Consider the following 19,565-nt stretch of genomic DNA (forward strand, 5'->3'; position numbering starts at 1 on the left):
ACTCAATCAATCAAATCAATAAACATTTCAGTTTCTACCTAAATATATGAGGTAGTGTCTGTTTTTTTTCCCATAGCATAGATAATAGGTGATTTTAAGGATGTTATGACTCAGATCACAACGCTTATTTGTATATTTAAAAAAAGAATAAGCATAGCTTCACACAAAGCTCCAAAAACACACAGACAAAATGTAGCTAAAAGAGAACTGTAAAGTTAAATTGGGGAAAACTGGTATGTAAACAAAAGGTATTAGGCCTATGAACAATGGGGGGCCAACGTTCTAGCAACATGCCCGTTTACAGAGTCTAGGTTGTGTATTATTTTCATCATGGACAGGTAGCATATCTTGGAGATATTCACAGATTTTGACAACAGGCAAAATTTCACCAGAATCACCAACTCCCACTTTAAAAGGAGGACTTCAATTAATACCACACTCAGTTCTGTTGCACCACCTATTTTAATTTTCAATGATTTGTTTGTAATGATTAGTTTTACTATTCTTATAAAGAAAACAATATAAAAAGTTGTATGCATGTGCTACTCTAAATGGACACAATTCATAAAATGCACTGTATTTAAATAGGTGCAGCATGAAATTTTAACCTACATTTTAGTGAATGTCTATTTAGAGTCCGCCACAATATAATGTTGTATCGTCATTGTACAGCACCATATTCATTATGACTATGTTTCATATGTTATAGTTTAAAATGTTATGCTTTGTATTATTTCTAGGTCTAATGCTTCGGTAATAATTTGGTACTTAATTTTAATCATGTCAATAAAGAACAATTAATACAATTAAATGCCCATGACGGACAAAGAGTAGCCTAATTCCTACACACACCTGCCCCTTTAAATCCTTATTTTGAATGTTTTCACACTAAAATGAGACTCAGCCACTGTAAATGATAGACCATCTGTTTGCAAGCTTATTGGAACCGATTCCTGAGGGCAAAGGACCATTTTTCTTTTTTTTTTTTACAGCATAAAGCACTGATCTCATTGTTTCATCTAACTTAAGTCACTTTGAGGATCTTCAGTTTTTGGTGAATGACATTGCTATGATGGCTTCACAGGCATTTAATAAAACACTTCAACAGATAAATACATTGTCAATTTGACCACAATCAAATATATTCATCAGCCCGCAGGAATGTATTACGTGGACGAAGCTATGAAGTTTAGGATCACAGCTGACTATAATGATTTTGTCACTTGTGTGTTTGTGCTGCTTCCTGCTGAATGTGTCCCACCAAGGTGTACATAGCGGTAGTTGGTGGGCCTTCTGCTCTGTGACTGAGGAAGGCTCCCTCAAACAATAGGCCGCTCACCAGCTGATGACAAGGAAGACAACCCGCAGCGGAGTCGTTATGGCAACAGAAGCTTGCCAAACAGACTGTTGAAATTGGACAAGTGTGAACACACAGTCAGCACACCCCTCCCCCAATATTATATGACATTGTAGGCATAGGATCTTTGGCAGTAACAATATGGTGATGGTCCACATGTTAATGTGCAGGGAGTTCAGTTGAAGGCACAAGGCTGCCTCAGCAACTTAACACAAGTATACTGATCAATATCAGGACTTCCTAATTCCACCAAGTCCATTGTAATGACTGTGTCCCAGTTTCTCTGTGGTCTTGATAATGAAAACAAACAGTTGCCATTTTAATATAGCTGTCCCAAAATTACAGTTTATTTATTTTTTCTAGAAGTGGAAACATTATAGTTATATGAACAATCCTGCATGGTTCCTCAGAGTGATCTGTCCAACAGTACCAATCTTTTTCTTCTCTTCTTAAAAAGTCAGGCAGAGCATTTTGTGTGAGCTCAAAGAGTGTAAGGAAATTAAACTTTGGCTTCGACCTGAAACTAGTGTAACAGACCACCCTGACTTCTTGGCACCAAAAAATAGGGATAGGTGGTGGTACACGTCTGATAAATCTGTACGTTATTTGTCTCACTTTCAATAAATATGCAACACTACATCAGCAACAGAAAATGCACAACATTAATAATACATAAAATGTTTAAACTACTTAGAATTGAGTATCTTAAAGAAGGAAGTCCTTGCAGAGGTCCAATAATACCGGTTTGGTTGAAAAGGTTCACCAGGTGTAAATGTGCAAAACAACATGATTGTTTGGTCAACAATTTAAGACTATTTGGAAACCAATTTTCCATACAAACTCTCTTAATACCCATGGTATTTAAGCCTGGCACATCAGTCCATGTATCCACACAAATGTCATGTCAGCAGATCAAGAAGGGCTTCCTCTCAGTCATTTGTCCATAAAGTGCTGTTCTTCTGTCAGATATTTGTTGATGTGTGTAATAATAATAATAATAATTTCATAAGGAGGTGTAGTCTATTGATCAAGATGAAGTTGAAATGTACCCGATATGGGAGTTTGGTGAATAACAAGATTTCTCTCCAGAGTTTTGTAAGAGAAGAAAGATGGGGGTCCTCCATGTTCATCCAACAATAGCAGAGAGCAGAGCCATGACAGTCACACCGCAGCAAATGAGCAGGATCTGCAGTAGCGATTGCCTATAAATAAGAAGACGACAATGGTTCAGATTGAAGGACATTTTCAGACCACATAAGTCATTACACAGGTTTAAATAATGTCAGCAGACACTGCAGGCAGCCTTGTCTGTGGCTGATGTGGAACAATGTCACAACTTTTCAAATTTGTAACCAAAATATATTTTTTTTAATTCTATTTTAGCAATTACAGACAGCTGGACAGAAATCCACAAGTCCCTTATGGCAATATTTAGAGCCAACACCAGGGAAGGCCAAGTGCAATAGCCAGTGCACATTGTTTATTTTATGTGTCTACATGTATTTATTACATGTTTATCTAAGTTAAATTTTGTTTCACATTTGTTAATTTTATTAAATTTTTGTATTTTATCAAATGCAAAAAAACTAAAAAAACAACGTGATATCGGCATTATGTATCAGCCATCGGCCAACCTGCTCTCGAAATATCGGTATCGTCATTGGCCATTGAAAAACCCATAACGGTCGACCACTTATCTCAAGGATACATATCATGCTTTTTAACGAGCAACACTTACTTTACACTTTTGGTAGTTTACAAAAATCTCCACATGGCACCACTGAGAGCATAAACATACCTTAAATTGGTCTCCTCCAGCAGGTCAGGAACCACATTCACCAAGGCTATGTGGAGGAAGCCTCCAGAAGTGAAAGGCAATATCCAAGCAGTGGCGTTTTCTAGAAACAGTGTGAAAGACTTGTGACTGATTCTGGTAACTGGGCATTGGTCTCCAGTTAACAATAATGTGTATGATTGTATGTATATTGAGAATTGCTCCCATCTTACCTGTGCCTTCTGGAGACTGAGCACACAGAGCGAAGCATGCTCCCAAGACCCCGACCAGCGCAGTGGACAGCTGCATGCGAGCAGCACTCCACCGGTCAAACCCAGCCCTCAACAGAATGGCAAAGTCTCCCACCTGCAGAAGATGACATTTTTATTTTATTTCCTATAGCAGTCTGAGTATTCCTATGTACTTTCTGTTGTGTAAACATAAATTTGAAATTATCTGAACAAAGTTTGTTGTAACCTCACCTCGTGGGGTATTTCATGGAGCAAGATGGCAAAGGTGGTGAGGTACCCAACCTGCAAGAAAAGTCTCATTAACACCGATTTGTCTTACTTGGTAAAGAAATGCCATCTGTAGTATCCAAAAGTGGGACAAATTGATCCTTTTCAGGGTTTGGAAGTACCTCAGTTGAATGCTAAGCTCTATGTTTCCAGTGTGCAATGCATAGTGCAGAGAGGGAAATGGAACAGACAAAATAAAACAAAGCTTTATAGGTTAGTTATTAAGCAACTCTTAAAGTCTTTCAGAGTTTGTATAGTCCTATATATGAAGAGCATGACGGCACCGATCAATCTTGTGAAGCAACATTAGGTTCAAAGTTTAGTTCCATGTACTGTAGGTACAAGGCTAGTGGATAGCATCATGTAAAAATAAAAGGAAAAGAGTTAGAATAAACCGCAAAAGAAAAGCCCATTGTGCATAATCCAGCTTCATGACTTATTTCCAAATGTCATCATCTCATCTTCAACCGCTTATCCGAAATCGGGTAAATCGACCCGAGCTTGATTTCCAAATGTTTTAAAATAAAAATTACATTTCTTGTAAATTAAATTATGAATGTTTCGTGATACAAGCCAAATACGTTATTATATTAAAATATAAATGTGTACATGCAAAGTATTAAGGTATGTGGCGGCCAAGCGTTCATAGCGACTTCGCTTTTTGATCCATCGATGTCTGCTCTTCCTATCATTGTGGAGCAGAATTCACCAAGTGTTGGATTTAAGAGCACAATATAGCCTTAGCAACCTTGTGCAATAAAAATCATCAAGTCTAAATAATAAAAGTTGAAAGTATATTCGTCCATGCAGAATATACGATGTAAATACGATTAAATCAGACCATTTTCACTGCAGCAAAATAACATTGAGATAAATTGGCATGAGAGTGAACATAATACACTGGTGAGATGTCATGTATGTGTATGTTGGAGACATCTAGCTAACTTCCTTTCTGGCACATTGGTCCATAGTTCATGCTGTTTGCCTTATGTCTCTCCAGCTGGACTCTCTGCCATCCCACTGCCACAAATATACAGTAACTTACTGAAGGGACACAAATCCCTGTTACTGCAGTTTAAAGTGCACCTTTTACAACAAGCCTATACAATAAGAAAATAATAAGTTAACATCTTTTTTTGTATCCTGTAATGAATGTTCACTGAGTTGTCTACCTATATGGATGTTGATACAACATGTCCAAAGCTGTGCCCTTTGGGTCATATGCTGCCGCCAACACTGAACTTACAAGGCACTCCTTGTTATACATCCAAATTCTCCCCATATATTTTGGTCTTTTGCTTTCATTAATTATTTTAGCGTTCATCTTTGGCCATTCTGCATCCCACCTGCTTAATACTCAACTTGTTAAAGGCCTACTTCACCGGTTTGAATATGAAGGTGTATTGAATTCTGAGATCCTATGTAGTATAAATGTGCGAAAAAAATTGAAATCGGTTCATCCTAGCCTGAGAAAAGGCAGAAAGAGTGTTTTTTTTAACCCTACATTTATCTTTCTAGTGACATCACAGAAAGAGAAATATAGGGTTAAAAAAAACTTACTTTGTAAATATTACTGTGATGTCTTTTACTGTGACATCACAGTAATATTTACAAAGTACGTTTTTTTTTAACCCTATATTTCTCTTTCTGTGATGTCACGAGAAAGATAAATATAGGGTTAACAAAAACACTCTTTCTGCCTTTTCTCAGGCTAGGATGAACCGATTTTAATTTTTTTTGCACATTTATACTACATAGGATCTCAGAATTCAATACACCTTCATATTCAAACCGGTGAAGTAGGCCTTTAAGTGCACACAATCCAATCTTAAGCAGTAATATAGCATAAGTAGCCTGATATTTATGCTGAATGAACTTCTTTGTTCAGCTTTCATTTTCAAGTACCTTAACTGTCCTACATGTTGACCTGCTGGACAGTCTAGTGTCAGCATATGTACTTTATGTATAAGCAATGTTCGCCAGCGTATAATTGTGGGTTAATTTGGAACCCTGGGGAGCTTTTTCACATGCAATTATATTTTTTGGAAATCAAGACTGAATGTAGTGACCTACATTGAAAATGTCGTCACATGTTTATAACTGTCGCCCCAGATCGATAAATGCAGTAATCACTCTCCGTTTTGACTTTCAATGCAAGGCATTTTTTGACTGCATAAAATAATTAAACATGAAAGAGATATACTGCTTCCCAGGATTGTCATTGTTTTAATATTTACCAAATGGTGTTCAACAATATGTAGTTATTGTCTTTCAGAGCTCACATTCTAGACTGTAACTTAACATGATGGAAAGACAAACAAATTTTACATTGTCTACTTATGTGCACATTACTATTAATTCAGAGGATGAAAGAATGTGTGTTCTCTCCTTCATCTTTGATCTGTATTTGAATGAGAAATGTAGGCGTTCCAAGTTGATTGATATGGAGTCTTTTTAGTGTTAAGGATATTACAGCTTCTTACCTTTTTGCTAACCAGAAAACTCCCTGCTACTGCCAGTCCATGAGTGAAGTTGTCAATGCAGTTGGCCAGTAGGTTTAAGTATCCACTTGTCTGTGACACACGAAACATAATGCCACTGTTACTCACATTATCCCTGCTAAGTCGAAACAACAAGAAGTATGGTCAACAGGAATGTAACCGTATTCATCAGTCACAACATTCACTTTTAAGGTACTATTCTGGTTACATTGAATCTGTCTTACTTAAATATCAAGTTTGTATGATTTTAGAATTTGAATTCCTAAATGCCAGTTTAAGTTAGTGTAGTCTGACCCCATTATAGAGAGGCTGTAAGTAAGACAAAGAAACACCAAAAGGCAGCAGCTGGTGATGTACCATGATGTCTGGGTCACTGTTATTGTTTTCCCCCTAAAAAAGGGTTCCCAGGGGCGCCCTTAGCTCAGTTGGTAGGGTGTCCCCCCCCATGGGCCTCGGCCAGCAGCGGATCCGGGTTCGATTCCAGCCTGCGGTCGTACTCTGCATGTCGCTCCCCTCTCTGCCCCATTTGAACTCTGTCTCTACACTATCAATAAAAAGCATAAACATGCCAAAAAAATATCGTAAAAAAAAAAGGGTTCCCAATGTGAGCTGGGATAGGCTGCTGACCCCTGCAACCCTGAACACAGCCAATAAGCTATGTTAAGTGTTACTAAGTCACTGGGGATGGCAAACTACATGAATCAGTCATGAATTGTGGTGTCCCTTAAAATAATAATAATTAAAAAAAATCAGTTTCTGTCTTTTTCTTAACTGGGAGATGTTTTGGGTGTCAACATTACCGTACCTTGATTTTCTCTGATCTTTGCTGTGGACACTGTTGCTTGGAGGATTTCCATGACTCAGCATGGTGCCTGTTTTTGAGTGACACGGCAGTTGTTCCACTGAATGAATTCGGCTGTGACTGTGGAGAATGAAAAAAGGCAGAAATGAACACATTGTCCTAATATGCCCACACTTCTATTTAATACATCTTCAAATTTAGTTTTATCTTTATATATTCCAATTACACATCAGTGCTCATCATCAGTAATCTGCCATCAACTCTGAAGGGCTTGCTCCCTTAAGGAAACCAATTTGGCCTCAAATGACATCTGTCTTACTAACAGAAAGTAAATGGCAGAGGCAGACTGGAATCCACAGTGTAATAAAAAGCTCTTTTATTGTTGTTACTGCTGTGTGAAAGGGTGAGCCCACTGCCGGCAGAAAAAAAAATCCCTAATTATTTTTTTCTAATTTCCTACCTACTGTATACAGTCATAGGGGAAGGTGGGGTGATTTGTGCAACTTTTTACTCAAAGTGATTTTAAAGTGAGGCCTTGACAGTTATGTCTCCAACTACCTACTGTATACAGTCATAGGGGAAGGTGGGGTGATTTGTGCAACTTTTTACTCAAAATGATTTTAAAGTGAGGCCTTGACAGTTATGTCTCCAACTCAAATATGTACATATATTTCAGGATGTTGTGCATCCCTGGCAATAAAAACTTTGGATCTGGAATAAACTGTTTAAGAAATATAGCTTTCGGAAAAAAAGTTGTCTTATCCTCACGTAGTGGGGTGATTTGTGCGTCATTGTGTCACAATGACAAAGTCACCATCATCATCTTTCTGGCCATCTGAACTCTCATCAGTGGTGTCGTTAAGTGGAATTGAGATGTCACTCTCTTCTGAGCTACTGTAGACAATCACTTTTTTTTTGACCAGCGTATACAGCCATGCCACTGGCACAACTCTCAGAAATGTACTTTGCACTAGTTGCTCCATGCTTGTGGAACCAACTGCCACCTGACAAATGTGATTCCCCCTACATTTCTGCCTTTAAATCAAGGCTCAAAACCCATATGTACACCCTGGTGTTTCCTCCCCATTAACCTCTGCACTACTTACTTACCTCTGCACTACTATCTGTGTTTATGTGGATGTATGGGCTTTACGTCTTTTATTTTGGTTATTGTTATTTTACCTTCATTGTTTACCTACTGAATGCACTATGTACAGCACTTTGGACAGTGCAAACTGTCATAAATGTGCTTTTATAAATACATTTTACTTACTTACTTACTTATAACTCACCCAGGCCCTTGCGCACAAATCACCCCATCCCCAGAATTTTGGATAATAGGCATGATGCAGCAATTTAGGGTTGACATTGTGCTAACTATATAGACTCAAAGTGTAGCATACCAAAGCACTAAAACATGTGTCAAATGTTTTCAAACGTGTCTATAATTGTTCAGACACAATAATCAAAAAACCTTGATCATGGAAATTTTACTTTGAAAGGCAAAACACAGTTTTTTGAGCTTAAATGTGCTTATATCTTATTCCTTGTGTCTCCCTTCTTTACAGGATGAGTCAAATGGATGGCTCTTCTTAAATATGTGGTCACATTTCCAATTTCTTCCACGGTTTTCTAGAAACAAGGGGTTTTGCGACTTCCAAAATGCACAAATCACCCCACCTTCCCCTATGCTGAATTGTTCTACTTTTGCTTATTTTTCCCAAACCTAACAGATGACCCTTACGTTCCAACACCATTTAGACGTTTGTATTTTAAATATTAAAGAAGTGACTGATTCATCTCAGACTGTAGCATCCGTTTTCCGAGAACATTCCCTTCCTTGTTCCCTCATTCAGAAACCCCTTACGTTGCTAGACTGACAGTAAAATTAAGTGAGAGGAAAATAGCCTGCTGTCATCTGGCCGCTGCAAGTCAATGTTTGCCGCATGTCTATGATTGAAGAATGAGGAAGTAATAAAGGGTTATGAATTTTCAGGGCCATCAATTTCCTCCTGCTGTAAAACAGATTGGAGCTAATGAGCGATACAATTCCTACACATTTTACGTCATGCATTGTAGCTCTCGACACATATGATGCATCCATCAAAAACACTGACCTAATTCACTGAGAAAGCAGTTCAGTTTGTAACAGTCCCTCGCATCTTGGTTTAATTACCCCAAAAATACAGTATTTTAGCAAACAAAATACATAATAAGCTCCCTGTCTGTCTTTAACACACTGTCACGCTGAAACCGTGTCTATTGTTGCCTCAGTCTCTAAGCTGAGAGCTCTCCTGTGGACACTGAAATGGCCAAAGCAGCTGCTTCACCCCAGTACTATAAATAGACACTAGTGGAGGAGCTGAGCCGTGGATTCCAATCTTCTCCCTCAAAGGCGAAACAAAGACAGGAGGGAGGAAGAGACAGTCTTCACAACTATACTGCAACCATTCATTGTCCAAATAGAAGCCATGCGGGTACAAAGTCGTTTTTGTCAATCTTTGAGAGTCCTATTTCATGTGACGCCATTGACAATAGGATTAGAACAGGCATCTGGTTTTGGAATTAGTTAACGCACTAATAAAATAAAATAAATATGAACAGCCGTTTCAACCCAGAACAGAATAAATATGAATTGGTTAATTCACATTTTTAATTGATAAACATCAATTTCATCATAATTTACACTAAAATAATCTTAATAAAGGAATAGTTTGACATTTTGGAAAATATGCTTATTTGCTTTCTGGTGGAGTTTGATACGGTTTTAGAAGGTACCACACATGTTGGTATGGTTAGCATATCTTAGCACAGTGGTCCCTAAATGTCACACTATTCCTTTAAACGTTTCCCTCTTAGAGTAGATCACTGATAAACTGCTTGTACAGTAGGTCATCTGATGCAACAGTCACCAAAATACTGATAACAGTGACAGAAATATGCAGTCAAAGCACCAACAGTGGCCTGCACTAAGCACATATAAAAAACAAAAACATGTGAACGCTTGCACAAACATGTCTGTGTGCAGAGGGATGGCAGTGATCACAATATTTGAGAGAAGAACATTTTTTAATTTATTCTCATATTATTCAATTGAAATACTTACAGCAGAGTTAGAATTCAGGTCTGAATCTGAAGCAGGATCCTCTTGACTGTCTTGGTCAGGGAACATCTTCTCCAAGACTAAGAAGGCCAGCAGGCCAACGATTACCCACTGGCCCTGGGTCATGTAGTGGTTGTGTTTATCAGCTAGAATGGAAGCAGACATAAGACTGAGTAAGCAAATAAAGTAAGTGACAGCAGAGCTTCAACATGGCTCAGTGGTTATAATAACTATAACCAAAAGCTGTATAGAATAAAATAAAACCAATGCAATCCCATTGCAAATTAAATATTTACATTATTAATGCAATGCATAATTAATATATTTCTAAATTATATCATATCTTTAGAACTGTTCCCAAATGAGGTTAACTATCATTAGACTAGCCTTCGTTGTATGCGAGGAGGTCTTAAAGTCAGGGCAATGGAGCAGTAAAAATATGGTTGTCTTATACTAGTAAACATGTCATTAGCACATTTCTACTGATCACCGTGATTGTTTAAGAATAGGTCAAAGAAATAATTAATACTTTAAATCCAAAAGGCAGTGATGTGATATTGGCAGAAACCAGACCCACCTGAGGAGCCAGAGAGTGCCCACGCCTCAGGAAGGAGGTGAAGGAATACATCGCCCAGGAGACCACCAATGGCAAAGCTCAAGAGCTGCTTCAGCTTCTGGCATCCAGCTGGTAAACACAAACAAAGAGAGAATAATTAGAGACAACACATACTGTTTAGTGTGTGTTTAATAAAGAACTTTACATTCATACAAATACATTATATCATGTTGGCTTGAGATCACAGCTGCAAAAACAAGAATTTATAGCTCTACAGTTCATTCCTCTGTCTAAATGGCCCCTTTTATCATGTTTTAAAAAGTATAACATGAAACACATAAAAGTGTCTCTGACTTTGGCTCTATTAATATACATACTGATCACTCATGTGTTCCCCAGAAATTTGCATTAGGAATCCCTTCAGTAATGACTAAACTCCAGTCAGGACTGCACTTGAAAACCCAGGGACTAAAATACATCTGGAATGCAAGGTTCCTGTGGGTGGAGCCACTTAAGACGCCACAGGCCTCAGGCTGACCTACAGTAACTGAGGCCTGAGTATGGAAGCATTTCTGCAAAGGTGTTTTTTTATAACACACAAAGTGGAAATATAAAGAAGAACTGGTGGATTGAAACACACTGTGTTCAGGCATAGGTTAGGGGGGAAATCCAACAAATTGAACTGCTTGTATGCATGGACTGGTTAGAATAGTAGATGTATTATTTTCCTGGGCATAATAAGTGCACCTTACTACCTGCTACCATAGCTCTATGGATGGAAATTCCTATCTGCCCACCACTTTATTCAAGAGAATAGGATGTTTTCACTCCTGTCTTGTTTAGTTCGATTGCATCGAACCCTGGATAATTTAATCCCTTGGATTGGATCTTTTGGGCAGTTGTGAACACAGAAGATTGTGACATGATCCAACCTCGATCCAACCCAATTGCCAAGTGTAGTGCCTTTTTCCGCTTGTACAAGCTCCTCTAGCTAGCTGCTCTATGCATTATGGGTAGGACTGTACGCCTTTCATTCCTTTGGTTTAGTTTTCAGCAAGATGAATGGGAGTAATTGTGGACAGCCGCTGCCGTGACTCATTTTCAGCATCAACTTTATGCCTGTAGTGATAAACAAAGGCCAAGATTGATTTTTCCAGGATACTTTGCAATAACTTTGATGATCACTTAATAACTTTTAACCTACTGCCATAATTAGGTTAGGATTTTTATTTTATCGGCAGTAGTTTATGAAACAATTCCTACCAAATGAATGACATCAGCATCAGCTATACTTTGTGTTTAATTGTAATGAGCAAATGTTAGCAATAGCATGCTTACACTTAGAAATAAAACGGTGGGCATGGTACACATTACATGTCGGCGGATTCCTTTGTTTTTAAAAAGTTACCTCTGGGGTGCAAGATATGACAATATTCAAATTATTCATATAGGGCATTTAATCAATACATTTTGAAACAGTCTTTTATTGTCATTTCTAAACTGTTTTTTTAGGAAAGTAAATCTTTTGGAATCCCACGATTCGATTTGATTCTGATTCTTGGGGTCATGATTCGATTTACATTCAATACTGATTCAAAACCATTCCCGATTCAAAATCGTTAATGGTTTTATCAATCAGTTCAAAGGAAGACTTCGGGATCTACTCCAGTCAGCTGTGTGCTTATGCCTTGTTTCCACTGAGTGGTACGGCTCGGTTTGGCGCGGCTCAGCCCGCTTTTATTTGCGTTCCCATTCCCAGAAGTTGGGTAGGGTCCCAAAATAAGCGAGCTGAGCCGCTCCCATTTTCGGGACTCCTCCGTTGGGGTATCAAGCCATCTGAAAGGGTGCCAAAAGGGTGGAGGTCTCCAAAGCAGTCTTTTGATTGGTTCTGTGTTAATAAACCTGCCGAGTATAGTCACCTCGGCAAGAGTGTTTAGCAAAAAATTACGGCGCACAGTTCTCTGTTTATTGTGTGTTTTTTTCCTCTTCATTGAGTTAATCAGTAATGTCACCACAGTAACGAAGCTGCTGCAGCAAGCGCTGTTCGCTCTCTATGGACCAAATATTTTACTGTAAATACGCTCGCAATACAGGGGAGGGGGACTCTAAATACAGGAGCGGCTGGTTTGACCATGTGAAGATGTGAGAAGGCTGGCTTGACTGCAGTAGTTCCATGGCTTGTTGAGCCATATTCTGGCCATGGCCATCGGCGTCCGCCATAAACCCCTGTCCCAGCTTACCAACACAAAGGGCAGTGTCGGCGGTGGAGACGCAAGACAGATCTAGCTTAACCGAGCCGCTCTGTGGAAACCAGGCATAGGAGGCATTGACGCAAATGATGGCATAAAAGCCAATTAAAGTCCATATCTTATCTATCTTTATTTAATTCCATTTTAATGTGAAGCTTGTAATGCATAAGGCAAGTCAACATTATCGGCGGCAGCAAACTACATTATTTTTTTATATTTAGATTTGTTTTACCCAACAGTCGGCCATTACTCATATTCCGTACAACACATAGCTGTTGCTCCTGTTTTTGTCTGTTTCTAAAAGAAAAGGTTTTCCGTAAAAGTCGCCACTGAAGAATTCCCTGGAAGTTCAAGAGCCCATTTCTGACCGGATTTTCACACCACTGTGCACCATCTACAATTTTAAACATAAACAATGTGCAGCTGGGTTTAGCACTGGCTGCCAAAGACCCAGCAGAACTACTGGTTGATCTTATTAGGGAGTGTGGAGAGCTGAGATTTACAACGGAGACACTGAAGGGCTGGCATTTTTATGTAAATAGAAAGAAGTGTGAGGATCTGTCTCATAATGTATTGTTCCACCAATACATTATGATTTAAGAATATGTTGATGTTGCGTTAATGAGTCTGCAATATTTTCCTAATTTTAAGCAAACATTTGATCTCTGAAATCTTTTGCTTTCAACACTTTAGTCTTTTGTCAGATAGGAGTTTCACATTAAGATGGTGTCATGTGCATTCACGCTAACATGTGTGCATAGAGAATACTAAACATTATTAATGCTGAACATTTGAATAATCTATTATTAGGATGACTAGCTCTTCATAATGTAGTACAATGGTTCAATAAAGGGCACACTAAATATGAAATAATGCCTATTATTGAATTGTCTATAATGTGTAAACAAATAAAAATAAATAAAGAAGAAATCTGAAATATTGTGATATAGTCTTGAGTTACCATATTATCTTACCTTCTGTTTTGAGGGCTGCTCCAGCTTCGATGGGAATGACAAGCAGGGGGAAGATCCCGCTGAGGCCCACAGCGACAGAGCCCACCAGGGACAGGAACCAAACATGAGCACGTTCACAGGCTAAGAAGTCAGCTACTGCCTGGAGGCCTGGTAGGTCATCCAGCAGGCCTTGGCCTTGTCCTGCAGACGTGGCTGTTGTATGAGCCATAGACGTTTGAGTCATCTTCTGTCTGCCTGATGCCCCCCTGAAGGTCAGCATCAGCAGGGTCACTGGAATTAACAGAGCAGCTACAGCCCAGTTGGGCTTCCTACAGCTTACAACGTTCATCCGTCCCAAGGTCCAAAAAGCACGGGCAACCAGTAACGCTGCAAGAGGAGCACACTTTCAGACAAAAAGGCCTTGCTGTACCTCTTAAACAATGTCAAGACTAGCCAAATAGCATGTTCTGTATTATTATTATTATTATGTAAGATATTTAGTTTTCTATCACAGAAGACAAAGCAAGCAGCACCCCCCCCCCCAACCCCACCACATTTTTATTGCATTAACACATAATGATCCTTCCAATTTGTTCACTTCAATTCAATGTATTAAATTAGTTCTTAAAATAATTGTGACTAAATGTTGTAGTGCAGTGGTTTTCAAACTGTGGGGCGCGCACCCCCTGGGGGGTGCAGGGTTATGGCAGGGGGGGAGGGGCGCGGATGAATATGTGAAAAAAATAAAATAAAAAATTTGTTTGTGTTTTTTTACATTAAAGCCACTACGTGTAACATGGCACGTTGGCGTCCCCTTTGGACAAAAGCGGTAGTATTTTTACGACGCCCGCTGTCGCAAAGCTGTTTTCTAGCTCGTGCCAGGCGTGCGAGTGTGAACTGAGAAGGGCGCAATATAGTGCATGCCCGTGTGTTGAAAGTGTGAGGACTCTTTTCGGCTTTGTGAGAGTGGTTTTGACACTGCATCAACTAATGCCAGTCAGTGCTACACACACCTGATTGCAATGAGTTGATGCAGCAGTGTCATCTACTCTCTCTCACGGAGCTGAAAGATTACGTGTCCTCACAGAAAGCGAATGAACGAGAGACAGTAGTTAGTATGGATCACGATGAGGTAATGTGTTTGTGTTGTTGATGTAAATAATGACTATTTCAGATAATGGTTATCTGGTGATGGTGAAGCAAAGCAAACTTTGTGTTAGTACCAACCGCTCATTCATTTAGGAGTAAACACTGCAGTCTAGTTTCGCTCTCGTGAAATTGTATACACGTTGCTTGGCAATGCCCTCGTCCCGCCCGTAGCCTATATCACTCTCCCTTTTAGCTTTTCTTCATTGCATTTTCTTTTTTTTCTTTGATGGTTCAGCCCCGTTATCAGTCATTATGACGACAAATAACTGTCTCAAACAAGGCTCCCCTTCCCTCACCTGGAGGGATAGGCTTCTCAAATCGCGTTGTTGCGCCACACTGAAATCTGCGACCAATACGGATATGTGAACATAGAGCCTGCACGAGCGAACCGAAAATCGGACTGGGTGTGCGACCAGACCAAAAGCAGTAATAAAAACTATATAAAAACGTCTTTCTTTGCACTGATGGTCTCGTTTGCTGTTAAAGGTAATTTATGATTATCAGAGGAAACATGAGGCTGTTTAAAAGATATTTAAATGTTACTCGTAGCCGCTTTAAGATCACAGCATAGCTGGACAAGCGTTCTTCTGCTTCGTTCCTCTCACTGCATTTAAAAGGCATTCATTATATTACAGAGAAATAGGTCTCGTTAAAGAAAAAGAGCACCAAGCCCAACCCAGAGGACCCTGCATAATTTTTTTTATTTTAAATTAATATTTTTATGGAAAATCCATGTGTCCTTCTTCAATAGCTTCTAATTCATCAGACCCAGTGTCTCCAAATTATTTGTTCACACAAAATTCCTCATATTTAGCCTCTTAATTTTCCTCTCAAAGTGCACCAGATTCATGCATTTCACTATAAAAAGGTGAAAAAAATCTCCCGGGGGGGCCTACCCCCGGACCCCCTTAGGAGGGTCTGGTTCTCCACTGGCTACTATTTCCCTCCAGCAGGACATTGGAGGCACTAGCGGGAAAAAAATGGGTGTGTGAATGACATTTAACTAGTCAATAATTTGGGCAAGTCTGTCTGCCTATCTTTCTCACTCCGCTGCACACTCAGTAATTACTATCCATCCTTAAAGGAAGCAGGATTAAAACACTGGATTAAGATGCTAAAATGTATTAAAAAATGTGTTTAAAAATGCACTAAAATGTTTAGAATGTTTCAAAAATATGTTTAAATTTGTAAAATAATTAAAAGATCTTTCAAGACACAGGGATTTAGAATTTTTTTTAGGGGGGGGGGGCTCCGCTGAAATTTGTTCTCTGGGGGGCTCACTCTCTCACACAAAACCCCTGTTGTAGTGTATTAATTCACCAAAATATATGGACAGAAAAAATTGGAAAACTTTTTCTTTGAAATTACTCTTAATGACCTAAGATGATGAATAGAGCATTTATCTACTGCAATTTCTTGTAAGCCATCTGTGATCAGCTAATATCAGCTAGTATTTCAGCCCATTTGATGAATCTATCAGGGTGGAATAGACATCATTGAACTAACACAATTCTAAAGCACAGTAAATACTGGAAATTCTTCAACAACCTGCCTTAAAACCAGATGCAAATTGTTTGCATGCTCGAGCAGTGTGAAAAGTGAAGTTGTGCCAAGGTAGGCTATCTCCAGACATACCAGACTGCCAGTGTTTGCTTACTTTTAGCAGCTGCCTATGAGTCTTTCTGGCTATATGCCTCTTTAAAAGTCACAGTGGAAAAGTTAAGACCGCCTTGCAACGGACTATTTTAAAAAGTAATGTTTCTGAAAGGTTGTAACAACAGAACTTAAGGCTATTTATTCTTGCTCAAAAACATCTGAACATCATCATTAGCAGGGCAGGGTGGACCACAACAACGATATAAACACAGAATTTAAAAAAAAAAAAGGCACAGTGCTGTGAAACTGACCAACAATGCGACAAAACAACGTTAAAATGAAACCCGTGCTTGTTACAAACAACGACATACTGAACTAGCTGTGTATAAAAGTTAGCACGCTTACGATAGCCGTCATTCGCATCCACGTTAACATCAGACGCTCACAGCTTGCTAACGAGATTAGCTCCGACACAGAAAAGCGGTTCACATCAACGCAAACGGTTAATAAGTAGAACTAGCGTCAGTTGGAGAAAGTTGGTGCTAACGTCAACACAAGGGCCAGGAAAACCTCGGCAAGCTGCTAACATCAAGCGACAACACGAATTGGACCTTTTTACGATTAAAATTACCTTGTGGTTTCGGCAGTCTTTGCACCAGAGTGTCCCTGCCATCCAGGCCGATTTGGTGCGTTTCAGCAGCAGTTTCTCCAGCTGCTGAGGGCAGGACCCGTTAGCTGCAGCACAGGAGGAGGAACAGGCACGCACCGAGGCTTTCCCTAAACAGCCACGTATCAAGATCAGGGAGGGGGAGAATAAAAACATCCAGCACGGGGATCCCCGCCCCACCAAAACAGTTCAGGAAGTAGGATAACTTTATTTGTTTTGCCCTAAGGTCAAAGAAAAAAATCCTGATACATCCAGAGTAAATTTCTATGACTTTTTGAGATTTGTGTAGGCTACTATTTCATTGGAAAAAAAGTGGGCATAATAAAAGCCAATGAACTAGGCTAATCTAATCTAAATAGCCTACATTAGCAAATTAGTTAGGCTACAACCAGGGGTCGATGTAGTCATTTTGGGGCCGAAGGCAAACACAGGGATGGGGCCCTCCACAGCTTGTTCTCCACCCCTTTCAATCCTTCGCCTAGGCTATATTTAGGAAAAACATAAAAAAAAAACCATGATAGGCCTCACTTAATATTTTCAAATTCAAGTTTTAAAACAATGTTGCCAGAGCATCAACATAGGCTACAATGTGTCCAATGGACAGTTCAAAATAATAAAAATAATACAAATTCATTAAGATTACATTAAAATTCATATGGCTACATTCACAATAGGCCTACTACTGCTACCTGGTATATTTTGTGTCTATATTCCTGACAACGTTCCCTACAGTCGAAATTGACAATTATGACTGTATGTTAGAACACATTTAAAAAGTGCATTTAGCATAATATGTGACCTTTAAATCATTTGAAATCTTTTGGTGGTATTGTTGAATTAAATAACACTTAAAAAACAACATCAACAATAAATTATTCACAAACAAATGAAAAACGGCCAACCAACCTACCCTCAAAACTATAAAGTTGGCCTGTGTTTGGTTGCAACATTTAGGCTTTGTTCATTCTTCTCTCATCACTGCAAAAGCACTGAAATCATTACAAAAAAAGTTCTTAATCTTTGAACTCAAATCTGTTCCTTCAATTATTTCCAACTTCTTTGTGTCTTGTGTCTTTCTTTGCATTAAGAACTTTTTTAGGTCTATTTTTATATTTTTCGAAACAATACAGAAAGCCTTGGTGCTTAAGGCAAAAATTAAAACAGGATGATGCTGCTCGTCAGCTTCATTGTGGTAGGACCCGTCTGGTTGGTCAATTGGCCAGGTTTCTGAAAAACTGGTCAGACCTGGCTGGCCGTGTCATCCTGAAGACTTATGTCAAAGCCTTTAGAAGTTATTGTCCCCAAAGGGAAATTCTTTTTCACAAAAATGTACGTTATGGGGAGAGATAATTTAAACCTGTTTGTAGACCCAGGAAAATTACAGAGTAACTAGCCTGTCCTCTATAAGAATGTAGAAGAACTACAAAAGGTACCCAACCTGTTTTTTCATGGGGTCCAAATACTTTTCACAGCCACACCCAGACACAAGTAGCAGGTACATATGTTTTCCATGAGCAGGAACGACTCAGGAAATATAATCCAGCCAAAACTGTTTGATATCAAAAAACCCAATCTTGTCACCATTTGGCACACAACGGGTTTATAGGATGGATTATGTTTGAAACAGTATCACTCCGTTGTGTGCTCAATCTGAAACATTTTGAACATTTCTGCTTTTCTACTGCTTTTAAAATGGCCGTAAGCGGAGCTGCGGCTCTGTGTAAACACCCAACTTTGAATAGATATTGACATAAATATCTAAAAATCTAAAAATAAAGTTTAGCTTAGTTAGGTTCTTGGCTTCCAAAGACCATGGGCCCCCCAAGTGGCTGAGCCCTAGAAAGCCTTCCCACTTTCTACCCCTTATGGGCGGCCCTGCAGATACACAGTTATTGTTTCAGAAAATTTAAAAAATAAAAAATAAAACAAACAATTAAAAGATAAAAATAAAACAAACAGACGCGTGTTGAAAACACGCGGTCAATGGCATTTAGAGACCAATTTAGTAGTTCTCAGCTCAGTTCAGTTTGTCTGTGACAATGCAAAGTGTGAAGTGGCCTTGTATGTGGCCTGTTCAATTTCTTATCTGGTAGTCTAAACACATCTGCAAAAGTATTCAAAAACATACAAGTCTGCCTGCTGGCCTCTATTATTCGTTACAATATTGTTATGATAGTGACATTCACATTGTGCTCAGCTTATTAGTCTGTAATTTTTGAAACATAATTTGTTTTGAAATTGCGCAAACTGCAACTCCCTTTGACATCTTCATCAAGTTCATTCCACAGCTTAATACCCTTTACAGAAATCGAAAAGGATCGAAGTGTGGTCCGTATATTT

General features: G+C 39.0%; 1 protein-coding gene across 1 annotated transcript; it reads right to left on the reverse strand.

Annotated features, from left to right (window-relative positions):
* Positions 1-1,090: 1,090 nt before the first annotated feature.
* slc39a13 (solute carrier family 39 member 13) lies at positions 1,091-17,331 on the reverse strand. Its single transcript, XM_080039310.1, has 10 exons — positions 17,190-17,331; positions 13,835-14,200; positions 10,633-10,740; positions 10,059-10,201; positions 6,956-7,072; positions 6,133-6,222; positions 3,614-3,664; positions 3,365-3,497; positions 3,156-3,255; positions 1,091-2,559 (listed from the first exon to the last, which is right to left on the reverse strand). Exons 2-10 carry the CDS (start codon positions 14,160-14,162, stop codon positions 2,484-2,486), a joined length of 1,146 nt encoding a protein of 381 aa, XP_079895436.1. The 5' UTR covers positions 14,163-14,200; positions 17,190-17,331; the 3' UTR covers positions 1,091-2,483.
* Between the last annotated feature and the right edge of the window lie 2,234 nt (positions 17,332-19,565).

The sequence above is a fragment of the Ammodytes marinus genome (assembly GCF_949987685.1).
Source record: "Ammodytes marinus genome assembly, chromosome: 1".
Lineage (NCBI taxonomy): Eukaryota > Metazoa > Chordata > Actinopteri > Uranoscopiformes > Ammodytidae > Ammodytes > Ammodytes marinus.

Bases quoted from the DNA above. Each gene is read 5' to 3' on its own strand.
- slc39a13 (XM_080039310.1), bottom strand. From the start codon at position 14,162: ATGAACGTTGTAAGCTGTAGGAAGCCCAACTGGGCTGTAGCTGCTCTG. The intron at 10,202-10,632 runs GTGGGTCTGGTT...CTTCCATTCTAG, and splicing joins GGCACTCTCTGGCTCCTCAG to CTGATAAACACAACCACTAC. The intron at 6,223-6,955 runs GTACGGTAATGT...CGTGTGTCACAG, and splicing joins AAAGATCAGAGAAAATCAAG to ACAAGTGGATACTTAAACCT.